The sequence below is a fragment of the Sparus aurata genome, chromosome 9, assembly GCF_900880675.1.
Source record: "Sparus aurata chromosome 9, fSpaAur1.1, whole genome shotgun sequence".
NCBI lineage: Eukaryota > Metazoa > Chordata > Actinopteri > Spariformes > Sparidae > Sparus > Sparus aurata.
The window spans coordinates 15788457-15809099 of record NC_044195.1 but is presented as its reverse complement, the minus strand read 5'-3'; the positions used below and the strand labels follow the sequence as shown (position 1 = coordinate 15809099).

Genomic DNA, 20643 nt, shown 5'->3' with positions numbered 1-20643 from the left:
ATGCAGGCCTTGTGCTCATGATAGCTTACATTCTGGTGCTTAACCTAAGTAAAGGATATGGGTACTTCATACACCACTTAATACAAAGAGTTTGACTGGCACTGCAAATATCAAAATCATGTTATATTCAACAGTTCAGAATCTTAACTATTTCTTTATATGACACAGAAAGTTGAATACTGAGTGGCACATGATTTGTTGAAACGTTCTGTTTTTTTCTTTTACTTTTCCCTCTTGTGCTGGGACAGCTGATACATGATTTCAACGATGTCCACCAGCAGAATGAGTCATTAGCAGCTGTCAGACGTTGGGACAATGTCACAGCATAGAAAAACACAACAGAGGAACAGATTATATGTCTGTATTTATTTTCATCAGAACACAATTGTAATCATTGTAGCAGTAGTTTTCATACTTTTCGAAAAGATCATGACTTGTGAGACTGTTTTAAAAATCATTTCATCAAAGTTGTTTGTAAAAAAATTAAAGAAGTTACTTGAACTAAAGCATCTATAATATTACAATATACTGGTAGTATAATAGTAATCATAATAATCATAATCGCAATGATACTTCTATATGACTTTGAACCTTTTTCATTCCTATAATCATAAATCTTTCACGTTCACACACACAGAACCACAACCTTTCACAATAAGGTTGCGAAGCTGAGGACAAGTCTATTGGTTAAACCTCACCACATTCTCTTTTAAACATCAATGATTTTAGACGCTCAAAATAAAAATAAAAAAGGAATTTAGAAGAAGAAGAAGAAGGAAGTAACAGCATGACATCAACTCAAAATACACAAGGAAACCTGGACGCAAAGACATACATTGTTCAGCATACTAGGGAACGTATTTACAACCAAAAAAAGGAATGGGCTTCTGCATAGATCCACGGGATAGAGAACAGAACTATTGTGAAAACAGAGAGAGGCTGATAGGGAATGAAGAAGGGCAGTATATGTGTACATAACATTTGGTGCTGGGTGCACAGGGTTTTGGGGCAATAGGCATACATAGTCTATATGTGCAGGGGCAAAACACAAAATTAGTTTTTGTAGGTTGGTATGTTATGGAATGTGACAGACCATACCCTACGACTGCTACAGACCATTGTCAGGGATCTAGACTTAATCTATAGGACCCTACACAATTTCTTTTCAGTATTATGCAGTAGAAAACTGACAAACCTAAAAAAAAAAAGAAAAAAAAAACCCACAAGAAAATAAATATATCACAGCAGAGTAATTGTTGCGTGCATGCCTGCATTACCGACAAAAGTCAAATCAGAAAATTTACATCAGTCAAATCTAATTCTAGTGTTGTTTGGGAGGAACCTTGCACACAAAAATGTCCATCCTTGGTGCAAGTGTGTCTGAAGGGGCGTGAGGGACGACACGTATGCGTAGCATTCGCACCCATGTGACCACAGTGAGGATGCAGACGTGGCCTCTGCATGACTCTCGAATGCGGGCTCACTGTATGAATACATGTCCGACGGTGGGTTTGTGATGGCTGTTGCATCGCAGCGCCGCCGCTGACATGACAGGCAGAATGAAATCACATGTGTATCTGCAAGAGATCCCTTACATGTGTTTATGGTGAGGCGTGTGTGAGGCTTATGAGGTGCTTTCCATATATTGCTAACATGGCACATTTCTACGACACTGACGGACCCTGTTTTCCTCCTGTTTCCCCTTCACGTTTGATCATGAAAAGCAGCGTGTCATATTAGATTTTAAAGGAGACATATTATGCTCAAAGAACACATCTGTTTTGCAGCACTGTATTCCTCCTCTGTCTGTAACGCTCTGTTTTAGCTGCTGTCTCTTTAAGGCCCCTCCTCCTGAATATCCAGTCTGCCCTGATTGGTCAGCTCACACATGCCTGACCTAGCATCGCTAACAACAACAGAGCAGCTGTGCTAAATAAATTCTTAAATAAACTACGTAAATGTGTCACATGGTGATGTAGTGAGATGTCACAAAGGTACAGACTTAAAGGCGGGACTACTGACGAGACTTTTCAGGAGCAATGTTTTCTGTGGGAGATCTGAGCTTCTGTTGGCACAGACTTTGGTCTTTTTAAGTTTCAAGATCTTTTTCATGCTCAAGAACCTTCATGAAACACCAAAAAGCATAATAGGTCTCCTTTAATGTGTTTGATTTACTGAGTACAAGGCTTTGGCACCAGTTTACTTCTGTACACTGCCTCTGACATCTTCTATCTCATCCCAGACAGGGGTTAGGGGAATATTCTGTTAGACAGGTGCTAGGTCCTTACTCTAGTCTGTTTGGAGTCTCGGGGCACTGACACAGTTATCACACATTGTACAGTACAATGGTTTCACACTACAGTCCATGCAGCTTTAGGGCTGCAGTGAATAATGAGACCACTAATATAGAAAGTCCCTGTGGGGGTTAAAGACAGTGGTGGTTTGCCACACCTGTCCTGCAAGGCCCCAAGGTTGTGGCAACGCTAATGAGCTCTCCAGAGAAAACACGGCTATTAGCGACGACACAAACACACATCCCTGCATACCAACTTACGCACACACATGCACGCATGCACGCACACAGCAGCACACTTTTACCCACAGGCCCGTCATTTCCTCATCTTTCCTGATCCCTGTGTTATACGATAGTCCTTGTGTGGTAGGTCTTCAGCAGCAGTAGCAATGTAAAAGAATATAAATATCTCCATCTACTGGTGGCCATTCGAATAGCAGCATTTTTCTATCACTGGATGCGGTCATCAAAGATGAGCATGGGTGTGCGGGGCTGAATGACAATGAGCAGTTATGTATTTCGTGCAAGCAGGAATGGTGAAGTCTAAAGGTAGAGAGGGGGTGGGGTCTAAACAGCAAAAGAAGCCAACATACTGGTTATATAAACATTATGTGATTAAAGATGAATTTTTAAATCCTCATATAAGCTGTATAATAAAGTTCTTGACATCAGATATCGGATTGGACATCTCATTTAAGTAATCAACACACTCGAGAGTGGAACAAAAATAAATAAATAATGCATCCAGCGACATTATCTTCAAATACCTGATCTCACAGCCTTGTTCATCGAAGAGACCAAAGGAAATTGAGAAACTAAAAGAAGAAGTCAGCCCTTAAGGTCACGCCATTCTTTTCTGTTCATACGCTGGTCAACATTTGTAAAAAATAAACACAAGTGTCAGCTGACTTAGAAGATTATCAGGTTATGCCACTAGTGCCCACACAAACAGGGACATGCTCCTCTCTCTGGATTTGTTTCTGTTCCTGCTCTCCAGTTAACAGCCGGTGGGACGGATGCCTCTGTGTCGCAGGTACTTCAAAAGAAACAGGAAATGAGCCCCTTGTTTTTTGTTTTTTTTCAAACCATTTGTCCGCTAACAATTTGGATGTGCAAGTTGTTAAGTGTGTGTGTGTGACTGTGTTGTTGATGATAATGTTTGAACTGTATATCTTTAATAAGCCCTTTACTTAATGAGACACTAGATTGATGTTTTGAGGAGAAAAAAGTACAAGACAGTGGGCATGCTACAGGAGCTGGTTCGGGATCAGATGTGGTGCGGACGTGGGACTGAGGACAAAACTCAACGGAAAGAGGCTGTCACAGAGCCTCCACATGCAGTTCATGGGAAGGGATTACACATTTCGAACAAACTGTGTCCGTGTTGGCGATACATAGACTGTCATCCTATATTTTGTGTTGTATGGCCAGTGTGGTAGTGGTCAGGGGATTTTCCTTCAGCGTACTTTTTCCTAGCTTCATTTATAACTGCATGAGAATCACAGCTCACCAATCATTACAAACAGTCCTTAAGGGTAACATCCAGTCATCTTGTTTCCTGTGAATAAAAAGGCCTGAGGTTAAAATGACACCACTCATCTAGACGTCAGTATTGGTTCCAGGGCAAACAGTACATTGCCGGTCAGATTTGATCATTTATCAACTGTGACCAGCAAGGAGAAGGAAAAGAACTGAGGCTCTTGAGGCAGATGAGACAGAGAAAACCTTCAGTATCAATCGTTTCTATGCTGTTTTGACTGGATAGTACCTTTAAAATCTGGACTAACATAAGCTTCCTCACCCAGAGCAACAGTGAATACTCAAGTCCTGATGTCAGTTAACTTTGCGGAGCAGTGTCGCTGAAATGTGACCAGAATCTGAATGAGGGTTTTGGTAAAATGCCTGAAATTACATCTTTGGTTAAGACAAGCTTAACACAGTTTCATGTTCTGTTCTGTGAGATAAAATTATTATGTGTGCTTTTTTTTAGCTTCCTGTGCACTCATGAACAGTTTTGTCTTTAAAAACTGAGCAACAGAAGGAGAACCCTGTTGATTGATTGATTGATAGATGCTTTTTCCAGGATGTGAAAGGTAATGAACCGAAAATGTGGCAACTTTAAGATTCAAAGAGCCTCCAAATCTTACGTATCCAATCATGTGCTTCTGCCTCATCTTTTGTTAGTTCAAGGAGGAGAGAGCAGTGCTAATCCTAATGCAATAGTTTAGCAGCTTTAAAGGTGCAATATATAAGAATTTTAATTCAAAACATTCTTAAATCAAATAAAACATTTTTATAAATCAATTACAATTATAAACAGGAAGTGGAGAAATAACAGTTTTAACATTATGTCAAAAACGTCTATGCTACCTTTCTTCCTGCTGGTCAAAGGATCCTGTGCTAGCAGTGTAAATACCAACTCTCCAGCTAGCTACACAGCTAACTGGGCTAACAAGCTAACAGTAGCTACAGGCATAAACAGAATACAGCTATAAAAACAGTTAGCTGCTCTGGTCATATGCTGCCCCCTGTCTGTTTGGAGTTTACCAGCTGGACAATTCTTACATATTGCACCTTTAAACCATGATCATCTAACACATGATATATGGGTCAGAAGGTCTAGATGGCAAACATTCTATTTTTTTTTCTTTATGTCAATTTGTTATTATGTAAAATCGTTTTGATTCATATTTTGTCCATATGAGTCGACCCTATCTTAGTTTTAGCCTGACGCTTAAAGGATCATTCTGGTTCATTACAGTTTAGGTCTTTTTTTTTTTGCAATTGTGGCTTTCAGTTGTATTGGTTCTGATAACGTTTCACTCAACAAATGAAAGTAGCAACAACTGGTTGAATAATCACAGAGTTGACTGAAAGAAAATTAGTTGCCAACTATTTTGACAATCAATTAACTGTGTTAGCCATTTATTAAGCAAAACATTTGCTGGTTCCAGCCTCTTAAATGTGACGAGCTTTGAAATGTATGATGGTAAAGAACAGTCTTTGGGATTGTTTAGATTTTTTCTAAACCAGTTAATTGAGATAATAAGATCTGAAAAAATAAACAGGGAATCTGACAATCTGACATCTGTCATTTTACAGCTTCCCAATTGACTGGCAACAGAAAAGATGATGAATAGTGAAAATCTGAAGGCACATCCAGCCAAATTAGCTAACTCATTGGCTGCTGTCCGTCCATCTGTTGTCTATACAGTTGTTAATCAATCAGGAAACAGTGAAATGACAACAATATATTAGCTTGCCTATGTTGACATGACTTGCCTGCCGATCAGAGCAGTATAAGATTTGTGCAAGCCAAGTGAAATTGTCAGAGGAAGAATGGCCACCATGTAAATATGGTCTACTGCAAAGGAAAACTCAGCAATAATTTTACCTTACAAAACATGATTGACTAACCAGGAGTTTGTTCATACTGTGACACAGTGCTGTGACAGGAACCACGGTCATAAGTATGAAAAAAAGACCCAAGTTGTAATAAATCTGAGATATCTTTCAAGACATTCAACTTTGGTGGTGTTAGAGGAACACATCCTGATTTTTCCAGATGTTTCCTTTGTATAGAGTAGTCAGGTGTTATCCTTTTACTGATGCTAATTATGTTCTGCTCCTTAAAACAGTGTTAATAGAGGAATATTATCTCACAGAACAAAGTGAGGGAAAACCATAAACCTGTGTTAAACACAGTGCTTATCATGGACATCAGGAACCACATTCAAAACCCAGCAGAGATTTGATGGGATTGTGGCCAACAAACCAGCGTGGCAGAGCTAAGTGACATCTGAGGGGGGGGGGGCCTCCATAAAAACATCATCGCTGCACCAGCCTGTTAGGTAGACTTCTAGGGTATGTGTCAGGAACACACACTTATCCTCTCCCTCTCTCTCTCTCTCACACACACACACACACACACACGAGCGCGCACACACACACGTGTAAAGACATGCACGCGAGCACACCCAGGCCCACGCATGCTCGCACACACGGTTAATCTCGGAACACAAACCATCACACACCCACAAACTTGCAGCTAATCATTATTGTGATTTTTTTGTTTTGTTTTTTACACATTATCCATCTTATTTAGAGAACACATTATCTTCCTGCATTAGAGACCCAGAAACAAACACAAAGGATGAACATTAGAAAGAGAATATGATTGTGTTATTCCATAGTCAGCCAGTGCAACAGAAACCAATAATTGGAACACAGTGTAAAAAAGCGTAGTGAGAGAAACTCAGCCATGAGGAAGCCGACCTTCCCACTCAACAAAGGCTGTGGCATTGTCCCCCTTTCTATCTAAAGGACTGCTCGAGTCCCTTAGTATGTCTGTTTGTTTACTTATTTATTTGTTTTGATTGATTTGTGTGTCTTTTCGTCTCAAAGCGTCCCACATTTTGTTCCGTTTGCCAGAACGCGCTGCAGAATGTCCACAGGCACACAGCTCCATCCGCTCGCACGACTGTGGCTGTATTTTTCCACACCGGTTGCCATGGCGAGGGAATCCCCCACCCCAACAACCTCACCTCCTCCTGGCAGCTCTATCACTCCTCATTGGCAGGGCTCTCCTCCAGAGGCGCGATGGTGGGGAGGCCCAGTCCTGTTGCATTGTGGGATGCAGTGAGGCTGGCGACAGTGTGTAGGAGGACGAGGACCAGCAGGCAGAGTTTGAGCCGGCTGTTACACAGTCTGCAGGCTGCCGAGGAGCTGAGGGAGGTACGGTGCTGGCATGGCGGGTGAGTTCTTTTCAGTGTCCCCCGGGAACGGTTGTCCACTTTCAAGTCCCACCGCACGTCACAGCACTCTGCTTCTGGGTCCACACCTGATGGATAGTCCTCCAGCAGCCCTGGGGTTTGTGGGAAAAAAAAACACTTAGCTTAAAGACGCTACATCTTTTCTTTTTTTTTTTTTTTTTTTAACCTGAACTTGCTTTCTTTCAAAAAAGAGTATTGCTAGCTTGTCAAGCTTCAGACAAAGAAGAGAAATTTACAACAGACTACAGTGGAAAGAGTTCTTATGAACTTGATTGTTCTTGAGTTGAGATCATGGTTGGAAAGCGAGGAGTCCAAGACAGCGCAGTGCACTGCACTGCGAGAAAACACAGGCAGCTGGCATAAAACACACAAGAAAATTAAGAAACACACTCGCATGCACGGCAAATACAGACACCACTGTCAAACTGAACTAAACAAACAATGGTACAACAAGAAAGATGTTTTAAGGTGTACTTGAAAACAGAAAATACAAAAATAAGGTGCAAAAAGTCTCTGATAAGATCATATCATAATATCAGAATGCTATGTTATGTAAACATGCTGTTATTGTTATCCATATATTTGCACCTAGAGCTGAAACAGCTATGCAAACTGATTTGTATGGGCTTATTCGGGTAAAATAAATGTTTTGAGGATTTGTACTGCTGTTCAGACAAAACAAGCTGCATGAATATGTCATACTGGGCTTTATTCTGTTCAATAGACAAAATTATTGAGTATTTGTAAGTATGAGTTATTCAGATATTTAAAAAAAAACATTTTCAAGGTTCAGGGTCTATTTATTTGTCATTCCAAAACACAGAGGAGTACAACAAATAAAGTTGTAGTCCCTTTATGCTACATAAGAAAAATATACATGACGGTGTTTGAATTAAGAAGTCTCACAGCCTGAGGAAAGATGCTGCTCTGTAGTTTGGCGGTACGGCAGCAGATACCTCTATTTCTTTTGTGAACAGACTGTGGCTGGGCTGGGTGTTGTCTTTTAGTATCCTTCGGGCCCTGTGCAAACAATTCGAGACCAGGATTCACAGATGCAGTTTTAATCACCTGCTGCAGAGCCGTCCTGTCCTGGGCCACGCACGCACCAGTCAGGATGCCTTCTATTGCTCCTCTGTAAATGCTGACCAGAATTTGACTCCTGAATTTAGCCCTCTTAAGTTTCCTTAAGAAGTAGAGCCTTTTCTGTGCTTATTTTATTTCTTCTTACCGGGGTGGTGATGTGTGAAGAGCCATGACAGGTTCTCTGTGGAGCTGATTCCTTGGAACCAATTTGCAGCGTCCTTTGCTAAAATGTGATGCATGGGATTTTTTTTGAAAGGGTGAAGATGTTTTTTTCATATGTTTTGGGATTCACGTGTTGCGTCTAAAGCTGTAGTGCACTGAGGCGTCTTACAACCAGGTTGTAATGAACGTGTGATTCCTTTTCATAGTGCATGCTGCACCTTGAATGCCTCTCTGCTGCTCCATTCAGCAAGTCAATGTAATTACTGAAATTACCCAAGCATACACTATAAAAGTGCTCTTGATGTATGGAGTCCAAGAATATGGCGCTATGTGCTTTTTTGGACACATGAAAAAACGAAGTGCACGCTAAAGATACATTGAATATAACAACAAAAGCGTTATGTATCAAAGAACACTGCATAGACACAAGGACTGAACTCACAAACAGCAGTCTGACACAGTCCCCACTGACATTATGCAAAGAGGGTTTGTCAGGGCCTGTGTGCATGCTAATGTGAGGAGTGAGATTTGAAGAAGTGTGTGCCCACTCAGCACAGTTTGACTGTCAACAGCTTAACTGTGACAGCAGGAACCGTGTAATTACTGCAACTTTCTGACAAATCTGCGTTTCGGGGAAACAGAATTATTTTGGAAGATATACACATGTGCCTACCTGTAGAAGTGATAGACGCAGCCTGAGGAGCTGCAAGGTTGTCTCACTCACTTACTTATTCAACCAAATATGTGATGAATGACAGCAGACTGTACATTTAGAATTGATTGCTATGTGGCAGGACCTTTCCACTGCATAAAAAATGCTAACAATTCTGTATTTTCTTACTTTCTGACATGAAAAGACTAAAACCACTTGGGTGACGCTGGTATAGTTTAATCTTGTGTGTCATAGACTTTCATACATCTATTAAAAAACACATCAATGAGCCACATTGTTGCATTGAGGGACATGGGCACTGTAGTTTATTTTGACTCCCACATTCTACACTCTTTTCTTATGAATACTAATTAGTGCAGCGAATGTGTATTCACCCACAGCTGAAAATAGTCCAAAACAAATGTATCATTTACTTCTGTTGGCGTCACATTTGGCGAAATGTACAATGCCCATCTGTTCTAGAAAATAACTTAGCCTTCAGTAGAAATGTAAGTGTATATTTGTGACCTATTACTAAAAGAATTCTTCAGCTGGAACAAATGGAGGCGCTGGACAGTACAGAAACTATCACGTTGTTGGTTTTGGTCTTTCCAAAAGATGTGCTTATGATAGGAAAAGTATAAAACGCTGCCAATATAATAGACAAAGCTTTGTTTGGTATCCTTAATAACCATATTTGTATTTATTCATTCATGTATTTATTATGTTAACTGTGCCAATAATAATTTTAGTGTCCAAGTTTTATTTGTATAGAGTACATTGATTTATAAATGTGGTACTTTGGCTGTGATGCAGCATCCTCTCACTCTGTGGTTTCACTGAATGTCCCACCCACAACACTATCCAATCGGTTACATGTCACAATTAATAGCCTCTAAACACTGAATAATCAGAACCTGCAAAGTAACTAGTAAAGTTATCAAATAAATGGTGTCAACATACTGAAGTGAAGCACAGCACTTGGGTAAATTGTACTCGTTTACAGTCCATCGCTTGTAACCCTGAATTTTGACATGCATTTACTGCATTTCGGGACCAATTATCACTTACTGGTTTCCTTTAACGTTTATGATCGTTATCTGTATAAAAAAAACATAATAGTAGATCCCTAATATCAATAAGTGCAAGTGAGCTGTACAAAAACGTAAACAAATCAGAAATTTCTTCTTTCAAATTGTACATGAATGTAACCTGATTCTCAACATGGCCACCAGAGAGCGGCATCAACATGTGATATAAGTGTCTTTGTGTTAATCGTGCTGTGGGGACAAAAAAAACTGCTCACACGGTATTACTGTGGGCGACTCACCTTCTATGTACAGTATGCGGTCGGTACAAGGTTAACCATTTATTTCACTGACGCTGGACCACAAAGTGCTGTATGCCGTTCAGTACAGACAGAGCACACACACTTGTTTTCACTGTGCCTCTTCGCTCTCTTGAATAATGGGCAACACTTTGTTGTTCTGGTACACCACCCTGTTAGTCCGGTGATTAGACAGAACATCCTGTATCTGCAAAGTGCTCACAGTGTGACAGCGTGTCCATCAGAGGTTGTACATCCCGCCTGAGCATCCCTGAGCAAGACTCCTTACGTACTCACTATGTGTTCGTTGTACAGTGATTAACTCAGATTAGCCAAGAGCATCATCTACAGGACAGTACATGAGGTGTCAAAGAGTCAGCAGAGCACTCTAAAGCTACACTTTGCAGCTTCATGTACTGTCTTGATGAACAAACAGAAGAATGCACCAAACACCTGGTTGATTTTTTTGGTACCTGTGCATATAAAACTGGGGCTGCCTCCGTGAATGAGATCATCATTGTCGGGCAGGACAAAGGGGCACCGCTGCTGCACCTCCAGGCAGTACTGACCACAGGGGATTCGCTTACTGCAGTGCATCTGGGTGGTCTGGAAGTACTGAGAACACAGCCAGGGCTTATAAACCATCTAGGTGGGAGACAGAGAGGTGAGGGCAGGGGGAGAGAGAGAGAGAGAGAGAGAGAGAGAGAGAGAGAGGATATTGATGAGTTTCACTGGATAACAGGCAAACACACATGCACACTCTCACATGTATGTGCATCATTCATGACCTCTACAGCTATTGATTCACACCGGGCTGAGCAGATATCCTGGTGATCCTTATATCCACTGTTTAATGAATCCGGCTGTTGCAGGGAAGTCATCACTTTTATCAGTCAACATACAGTGTTACCAAACCTTCTCCCAGAAAATCTTTGTGTTCCTGCGAACCGCGTGGCCACATTTCATTTTCAGGAGGATAATTCATGTTTTATACGCAACGATCATTAACGGCTGACTATATACAGCCGGAGTAAAATGTAATGCACCACAGGACGCCGTTTAAACTTGTTTAACGAGCATTTAAAGTCGCAATCTGCGGCATAATCATAACGTAAACACCCACCAGAAAAATCATATCAAAAGATTAGGATGTGTTATCACTCTCAAATGAATACAGGGACTCGCTTTTGACAACAGCCACTGTTTTTGGAAGCTAATGTATTTTGTTTGTTTACATCAGTTATGTCAACTGGGCCTGTGGTGTAGTAATCAGTCACAGTCAGGAGAATCAAACATTAACCGTCTGACAGCTGAGCAAACATTAATCTGCTGAGAGAAACGAGGAGAAGTGTTTGAAAGATCCAGAAAAGGCCAGTCGGTGGGCTTTTAGTCAATATTGGGTAACACTTTATGACATCTATCATTGGTAAATTCATAGTTCAATCTTTATTTAATAGTTGTTTGACTGTTAACAAACAATGAAATGCTTTATTAACATTTATCCAGCAATTGTAAAGGTTCGTAACTAACTGTTGCAACTTTATAATCGTTATCCAAATAACGTTTATAGATGAGCTCCACAGTATTAATTAACCATTTACAGACTATTGTAAACATCACGTGTAACTTTACATTCAACAGTTGCTTGATACATGGTTTATAAAGCTTTTTGTTGTTTTATTAACAATGAAAATAACTATTTACTCAAGTTAAATTGACTATAAATTGACTATGTACTATGGTTATTTTGATTATTCTTTCCTAATAATGTTTTCTTAAACAAACAGGTATTTTAATTATATATATTTCTAATTGTGTGGTCAAAAAACAAACAAAAAGGGTGCTTTAATTCTGGGGAAAAAATTATGGTGCAATAAAAAGCATCACACACGCTTTGGACAGACAAAAGCGTGACTCATGAGTCCGTTTAGAGGCAACCAAACACACTGTGTGGCAGAGAGGATTTAGGTAAAGGTACTCCTGAACTTATGATCAAATATAGTCATTCATGTTTTGTGAAATGTGCATATTTGCCCTCACAAAGTCTATAAAAACTATTAAAAGAGGCAGATACAGACACTGCAGGAACTCAACACTGCAAACACACTCATATCTAACCAAGTATAATAATCTGTTATTGACATTCAAATTTAGTTGGTATATAAATGGACTTACTGTAATCCAAACCTTGTCTTGACAAACAGATTTGTATTTATCTAAGTTCTTCATGCAGGTTTAAATCCTGGTTTGGCCAGCTGCTGCTCTTATTTTAAGATGTTAGTTTTTCGATTTTGCTAAAAATTAAGAATGAAAATAAAGAACTATAAATAAATGATAAATATTCAGTGTACTTTCCCTATAACCTGCTGTCACGTAATATGACCTGAAAAAAAAAACTGCCTTTAAAACTACTTTAATACTATTTCAAACCTTTAAACACTTTTCAGAGCTGCTTATTTATAGACTGGAACCCTCCTAGGTTACCATAAAAGGCACAGTTTGGGATCTAAATGAAAAAATCAGTGCATCAAGTTCAATAAAAAACAAAAGCAGAACTGGACGACCTATCATTACCAAGCTTATTTTAATTCAATATCAACAATAACAATCGGGTTATTAATGGTTGCTGATACTGTTAGCTTAGTTTACATCAGTAATGCTTGTAAAAACAGCGGATTAGCAAGCTTATATTTCAAATGATCAGGAACCATTTAATGATACAAACACTGCTGTTTACGATTATTTGTTGAAATAGCCAATGATACATAATATTGATGTCTGTTGGAGGTAATCTGGTAATAGTTTCTCACCCATTTTCTCAACTCTGCAAGTGGACAAATAATTTACTTAGCACCTTATTTTCTTTTCTCATGCAATAAGGTGGTCGCCTCATTGTGCGCCATCATCACCTGCATCAATTAGCTGGCATTTCCTGTGAAACACCCTGCGGACTGTGAGGCAAGCGAGCACCTGCTGTGAGCTAATCATCACACCTAAAAACAGTGCAGCAAACCAGAGATTGTATCACTCATTCATAGATACTATCGTGTGTGTGTGTGTGTGTGTGTGCGTGTGTGTGTGTGTGTGTGTGTGTGTGTGTGTGTGTGTGTGTGTGTGTGTGTGTGGACTTTGGTTTACACAGTCACATCGTGAGGACAAAACACAAGTCCTCATAATGTGAACCATTAAATTTAAGAGTAAGGGCTCAAGGTTTAACGCTAGGTTAAGGTTAGGTTGAGCAAAGCAGCAGTTGTGGTTTTGGGAAGCCTCCGGGAAATGAACACAAGTCTATGAATGACACACATTAATGCCAATATAATCCCTGAAAACATCAAAGAAGAAGCGTTCACATGCACACAGGTGTAAGGATGATTGATATACAGTAAATCCGCAATATACTCATCAAAAAATGTGGGATAAAATTGACAGTGAAAGTACCGACGTCCGCTCTCTGAAATGAATTTTAAGTGGACAGTTGCAGGCCAGCCAAGATGTAAGTGGTGTGAAGCAGTGGAGAGGACAAGAAAAACATTGAGGATACAAAATGATTAACTTCACTGTTAAATGGTGAATAACAGACAATGCAGCCTATGTTTGGGATAACAGAGCTAATGATGATAATATGATGACTCAAATACTATTGATGGGCTCATTATTAAATGCACAATATGTTATTTCTGTAGCTAGTGGTCTCTGTATCAAAAGCAAACAAAAGACATCTGGCAAGGGTTGTGCAAGCCAGCTCCATAGGAGAGAATCAGGTGCAGAGCCAAACTTTCTGGAGGAATAAACGGTTACTGACTGCCGGGCGGAGCTATTTACCGACGGGCTGCAAGCTCAAACAGGACATTTTAACTTTTTTGATTTAAAGGGGATTTATCTTCACTCCTGTTTATCAACGTGACTGTCCGCAGAGGTGACATCCATTGTGCCGTGATGTGACTCTGGCACATGGACAAAATCATGTAAATATTCAGTCACATTATTAGAGTTCCTTCATCACTCTATCCAAGGAACCTATAATTTGAATTTACTTTACCCAGGAAATCATGGCGATAGGTGACCAAATGAAGTGCCTTGAGTAAACTTGTGAAGATTGTTAGCAACATTTGGAAAAATACAAATACACAAATCAACAAAATAACCAACAAATGTCTAGTAGTTTTTAGACATTTTAATACAGAACTATATTTCGTATGTATAATATCCTAAGATCATTTACTAGGCATTGTGGCTTTTTTTCAATGAATATATGTTTGTCATTGTCCTTGACTGCTCTGTAATATGGCATAAGTGCAGAACTAGTCGGAGTTTCATTTACAAATTAGTCTGCAATATGTGATTCAGCTTAGGGAAAGAAAAAATAACGCAGTGCATTAGGAAACTATTCTTAGAAACTGTCTGTCTTTGATTCATGTTTGCAAATTATTCAGACTTTGAGTGGGGAACACTGCTGTTAAAAAGGTGAAAATGTTGCTGGAATAACAAAGAGGAGTTTAACAATCGTCTTTACTGTGACAAGTACCCCATTGTCTGGTACTCAAATATCCTTTTGTGCTCGTGATGGCCACACCGCGATGTCAGTCTGTAGCATCTGAAATGTATCATATCATTATATCGTTATATAAATATTGATTGAAAATAACACAGTAGCTGTTGGGTTGAATCATCCATCATGCAGATTGCCGACTGAGAGGAACGTACTCAGCAGTGGACACGGCTGAATAGTGCACATGCAGACATTCCGCACACATGCACAGATGTTGTGCGGTGAATCGCTGTGCGCTGATAATTAGATTTCACGTTGAAGTCTAACACACACACACACACACTCCGGCACCCCTTCTCTCTAATCGATCTCTGCGTGAATGTCACAAATTAAAATGTGGTCACAAGACCTAATGTCACATCTTGTATATATCAGATTAATATTTCTAAATGATTAGCATACTGTGCGTCTGTGTACGTGTGTGAGCGAGTGCACGCTTGTCGTTTGCATTTTTGTCAGTGCGACACATTTTCCATTTCATGCCCTCCTGCTCATCCTGTAGCTGTCAGCACGGGGAGATAAAGACAAACCGAGCGAAATTCAGCAACATATCGCGTTACACTAAAAAATGTCTTTGGCAATGAGCGTCGAGGGGTTTTGGTGTTCATCCGTCTCACGTTCCCCCCCCGACTAAGCAGAATCTGAGGAAACAATGTTAAAGTCAAGGTCTGTCTGGTCGTTTGCGCCGAGGCTCGGACGCGAAGCAAAGGATCAAAAAGCTGAATAATCAATAACATCACAGATGAAGAGATCATCTTTAAACACCGCCCGGAGCAGCCCCTCAGCTTCAATTGAGCTCAGAAGAAAAAGGCCTCACACACGTGGAAACCAGTCAGCAGAACATCTGTCTGAAGTGCGACAGATGTGGAGAGAAACCCCAGCTCCTTTCGGAGCCTTTCGCCACGCAGCCATGTCCCTTTTGCACTCAATCCCAGTTAGCGGAGCCGCTGCTACATGCGAGCTCCCCACTCTCTCAATCATCAGTCTACTGTAGAGCCATGACTGGTAGTTTATCATCCTGCTGTCAAATCTCAGAGAGGGAGAAAGAGACAGCGAGTGGGAGAGATAGGGAGAGGGGTGTCATGATAGAGATAGTGGTAGGATGGACTCTTTCTCTCCTTTATATAACTTTTTTTTCCCAATCTGCTGTGTTCTCACAATCCCGAGGGGAGAGAGTAAAATACTGCCTTCTCCTCAATCACCAGCTCAGTGAGTTAGTGGTCAGCCAGCTGGCTTTCACATTTTTTACTCTCCTTTTTTTCTGTCACCTCTCACTTCCTTTAAAGTCTTTTTTTTTTCCGCCTCGGTGTTAACTGCTGTCACTGTGCTGTTTTTCCCATTGAGGGTGCAACTGCAATACGCTCTCAGATGCTTTGAGTTACGAGTGATGCTTCTACTGTCAATTCTCTAACAGGAGCACACACGAAGAGCCCACAAAATGTATTCTAAGATAACATTATTGTGATTGTGAATCTAACAAGGTTTGTGAGCCAATAGTTAAACACAGATAGTGTTGTGGGATAGTCGTCAGTGCTGAAAACAAATGTTTTAATCAAAAATTGTTTTTAATGTGAACAAATTGATGTACTGTTCTCTAGGAGGTAAAGAAAGCATGCATGCACTTGTTTGGATGTTCCTCCAGTCTCCCCAGCACATGCTTCAGTTCAGCTGCAATGTCTTCGCACAATGCAAAGAAATATGTAAAGGCTGTGTCAACGCAATAAAAGTCAACAGGGAAAAAAACAATAGTCATGAACAGATGGAGATGAGCTCCAGGCAATGGGAATTTAAAGTGAAACCACATTTGCTGAAGATGAACGTGACAACAACAACTTGAGCCAAAGTATGCGTTCGGCTCTGCATCATGACTCTGAGTATACAGAGACCTTTGATTGTATAAGGAGCTATATAAGAAGGTAAGAGAGGGTCTCAAAAGGGGCTTCAACCAATGATCATTTACATTGTCACTGAAAGTAAAATCATGTCACCAAAAATAGTATCTTTATAATCATGTAGATTGTACAGTGTCTGGTAACAGGGTAAATGGTGTCTCTGTCTCAGCCACTCCGCCCCCATCACTTGTTTCTGCACTTTGTTACTTCAGTGAGAGGGAAGGATCACAGCGTTACGTACATGCAAGTTTAGTTGATCGCTTAAATGTATAGTCCACAAAAAGCCAAAAACTGTAAAAGATGCTCATCAAAATGACCAAAAGCTGAAACTGATCCCTTCAAATAGAATTTTTTTTTGTGTGTTCAAACCAGCAGTTAAAAGCCCAAAGACTCCTCATTCTCTAAGATAAATGACAAACAAACGCCCCAAATCCTCACATTTAAAGCGAAACTCTCTCCAAAAAGCAACCAAGGCTTTATTTGGGATTGAATATGAGTCAAACCTTCGTGTGAAAGCATAATTACGACGAAAGAGGCACTTTTAAGATTTACCGTAGTTTCGGTTTTGGGCACGTAAATTTTGAACGGGAGTGCATGGGGCAAGACATGCTAGCATCAAAATCGCTATTTTTTTTTCTTCAAAATCTTAAAAGTGCCTCTTTCGTCTTAATTATGCTTTCACACGAAGGTTTGACTCATATTCAATCCTAAATAAAGCCTCGGTTACTTTTTGCCGAGAGTTTCGCTTTAAAAAGCTGGAACCAACACATGTTTGACAGTTCTGCTTGAAACGTGACTGAAACAATTAAAGCTTCCGTAACTGATCTTTTTATTGTTAAGTGTTAAACAGCTCTATATTCTAATAATAATCACTGGTTGAGTGTAACATATATCTCTCCACCTCCTGCTTGTGCAGTAAAAGAAAAAAATAAAATGTCTGGTATCCCTGCCGGTTTATCCAATCAGGACAGAGAACTCCATAAAGAGGCGGTCCTGCCTGCTCGTAAACATCTACAGAGCAGGGTCCTCCAGCTTGCTGCTATGTCTGGCAAATATCGCTGCATATTCATGTGCTAGCTAAAACGCAGACAACACTTACAGCCTCTCTAATCAATAATCAAAGTCTTTCTGGCGATAGATAGATTGCTGGCTCCTGGTTTATTGGACAAAAACAAGATGTATCTGCTACACCAATCCCATCTTCCCCTCTACAACGCATGTCATTTTGTCAGTCGCAAGTTGGTTGCGCCTCACTCCCTCCCCGCTCTGCCTTGGCTTGCTTGCCTGCTGGTGATCTGCAGGGTTGAGACTCAGCTGTCTCCTGGATTGGATTATTTCATAATGATTAGGCTAATAAGGTTGTAATTGATGGAGGGCCTTACCCTGCCCTGTGGTATTGGTTTTAAGTGGCCCCGGATGGCCCTGCCTTGTCAGTGCCTCGTCTTTAATGTTTTATCTGGACTTGTGGTAGCGGCCAAACTGCTGACGGAGGCCGAGGGAGCTGGTGAACTGGCGGTCCAGTACGGCAGCGCTACACAGAGCCACAGACTCACTTAAACACACCGCAGAGCCTCATGAGCTGCCTTGTCAATTACAACTAACACAGCGATTCACTGCTTCACTGCGCCGAGGCTATCCTCTCCTTTCTTTTATCATCTTTTCTGCTCTGTTTATTTGAATGATCCTCGCTTTAAATAATGAACCAGGACAAGTGTGCAGAACAATAGCTTGGTATTAGCATAATTTTGACTTGTGTCAGTCTGGGGCAAGAGAGTAGAACAACAAAAAGAAATGACGGCAACTGAGTGAATACAAGTTAAGCCTCATCGTCTCCGCTTTTTTGTTATCAATTTTCACCAGGAATTACACTGATTTTCTTTAGATTTTTTTCACATTTTACACAAGTTTATAGGTGCAGTATCTAGTTTTGGGGAATACATTTTAATCAGAAGAGAAAGATCATCTTGATATCTTTATGCCTAAACAAACTAATAAACAAACTATCTTTGTTTTTATGACTGAATGAACAAACCGAACTTAAAGGAGGACACAGTTGATACTGTTTTACTTTGTTTATATGTGGCAGACCCTGCCACCTTTCCAACGTCAAACAGTGTTCTGGGGACTTTATTTTCCTCTGAGAACAGCTTACAAGCTTTTTGTACTCAAATCACACCTGCATGCAAAATAGCCTCCATAAGAGAGTTTTTCAACAGGGGTGGTACTGGTGCTGGAATTCTTTTTAAAGCGGATCGCTGAAGTTTTCTTGTGGGGTAATACAAGTTTACACCAGATTTCCGCAACACGACAAGTTTAAACGTGAATCGACTAGCAGGAAAATGGCCTGCGACATATGTAACACACACCTTTGAACACACCGATATGAACAGATGAGACGGTGCATCATTATAGAAAAACAACTCTTGAATTCAGCTTTCTGCAGCGCAGCTTAATGCTGCCTTCACTGGAACGGGACATCACAGTATCATCTGTTAAATTTCACCAACATGAAATTTATCACATCTTTCTTGGTATTTACCAAGGAGGACATAAAGCTTCTTCCTCTTGAAAGCATGAATCTCTCCCAGTGACAAACTGTGAACACCATGCGATCGCCATGGTTACAAATTAACAAGTGGAATATTCTGCTGTCGGACTTCCAGTGAAAGCCACACAGCGTCTAGCATCCAGAATCACACTTTATTTTTCATGACTGTGTTCAGTATGAATGCTTCTTGTTCAGCATTTCTGATTGGCTGCTGTTTTTTGATGCATAATTAAAGTTTAAATGTCAACTTTCTAACCGCTGCATTTGTTTAACACTCATAAATATAATTCATATTCACATGGCCTTTTTGCTCCCTGGGAAACTAATGATAATGATATTCCAAATGTCCGGTTAAATCAAATCTTATCTTATGTGGCATTCAAGGACATGCTTTATAAGGCATTCTGTGTGATAAAACACAGAATGGTAACAATGCAACAGGAATATAGATAAACAAATACCATAAATGAGAAAAGATAATTAATGTGATTATTATTAGTATTATGATGATGATGATGATGATGATGGTTATTATTATTATTATTATTATTATTATTATTATTATTATTATTATTATTATCATCATTGTTATCATTATTATCATTATTATTATTATTATTATTACTATTATTATCTAGTCACTCAGTATGTGTTTTTGGAAGACTTTTAAAGGACTGTTTTTAGATATAGAATTGCCTTTGCATTACAAAATGAATGTGAACAAAGGACCAATATAGTCAAAACGCATTCATTACTTGTGTATGTTTGTATATTAATAATCTATGGTTGTGACAAAATCCCACGGCACACCAGTGTGCTGCAACACACTTGCTTCAGGATGTATCTCTGACTTTTTTCTGGTGAAGTTAACACATTTTCTAAATATGCATTCTGATATTGTTTTATAAACACTGAAATGAATGAGCAGACCCTACTGTATACTGTCTACTGACGTGAATGTCATTTTCTCTCTCTCTATATATATATACACACCCCGTCCACAGAAGCACAGATTAACATTCCGCCTGCTCTCCACAGAGTTGGATGTAATGAGCTGTCCATTCAAACAGTGACACTAAGGCAGCCTGAGATGTGAGAGGTCAAATAGAGGGTGTTCTTAAGTAGCAACCGGCATGTAAACTATCATTTTAATTCCTACGACAGCCGCGGCATCTGCAGTGCCCCATGGAGCTCCACTGTGGGATGGTGGTTGAAGGGTCGAATAGCAAAGGTCACACCGCCAACTGTAATCTAAAAAAAACCCACATCCACGTACGCAAACAAACGAGTGTGCATGGCTAAACAAATGTAAGTCGATGAGCGTAATCAAGCGTGAACTCAAACACAGAGACAAAACAAACCGCT

At 40.0% G+C, this 20643-nt stretch overlaps 1 protein-coding gene across 1 annotated transcript in view; it reads right to left on the bottom strand.

The window, feature by feature from the left end:
- Positions 1-345: 345 nt before the first annotated feature.
- nalf1b (NALCN channel auxiliary factor 1b) overlaps positions 346-20643 on the bottom strand; it is a 96471-nt gene continuing 76173 nt past the window's right edge. The window contains exons 2-3 of the mRNA XM_030427760.1: positions 10763-10934; positions 346-7157 (exon numbers count right to left, since the gene is read on the bottom strand). Of these exons, the coding sequence (XP_030283620.1) occupies positions 6856-7157; positions 10763-10934 (474 nt within the window). The 3' untranslated portion in view covers positions 346-6855. The remainder of the gene's footprint in view (positions 7158-10762; positions 10935-20643) is intronic.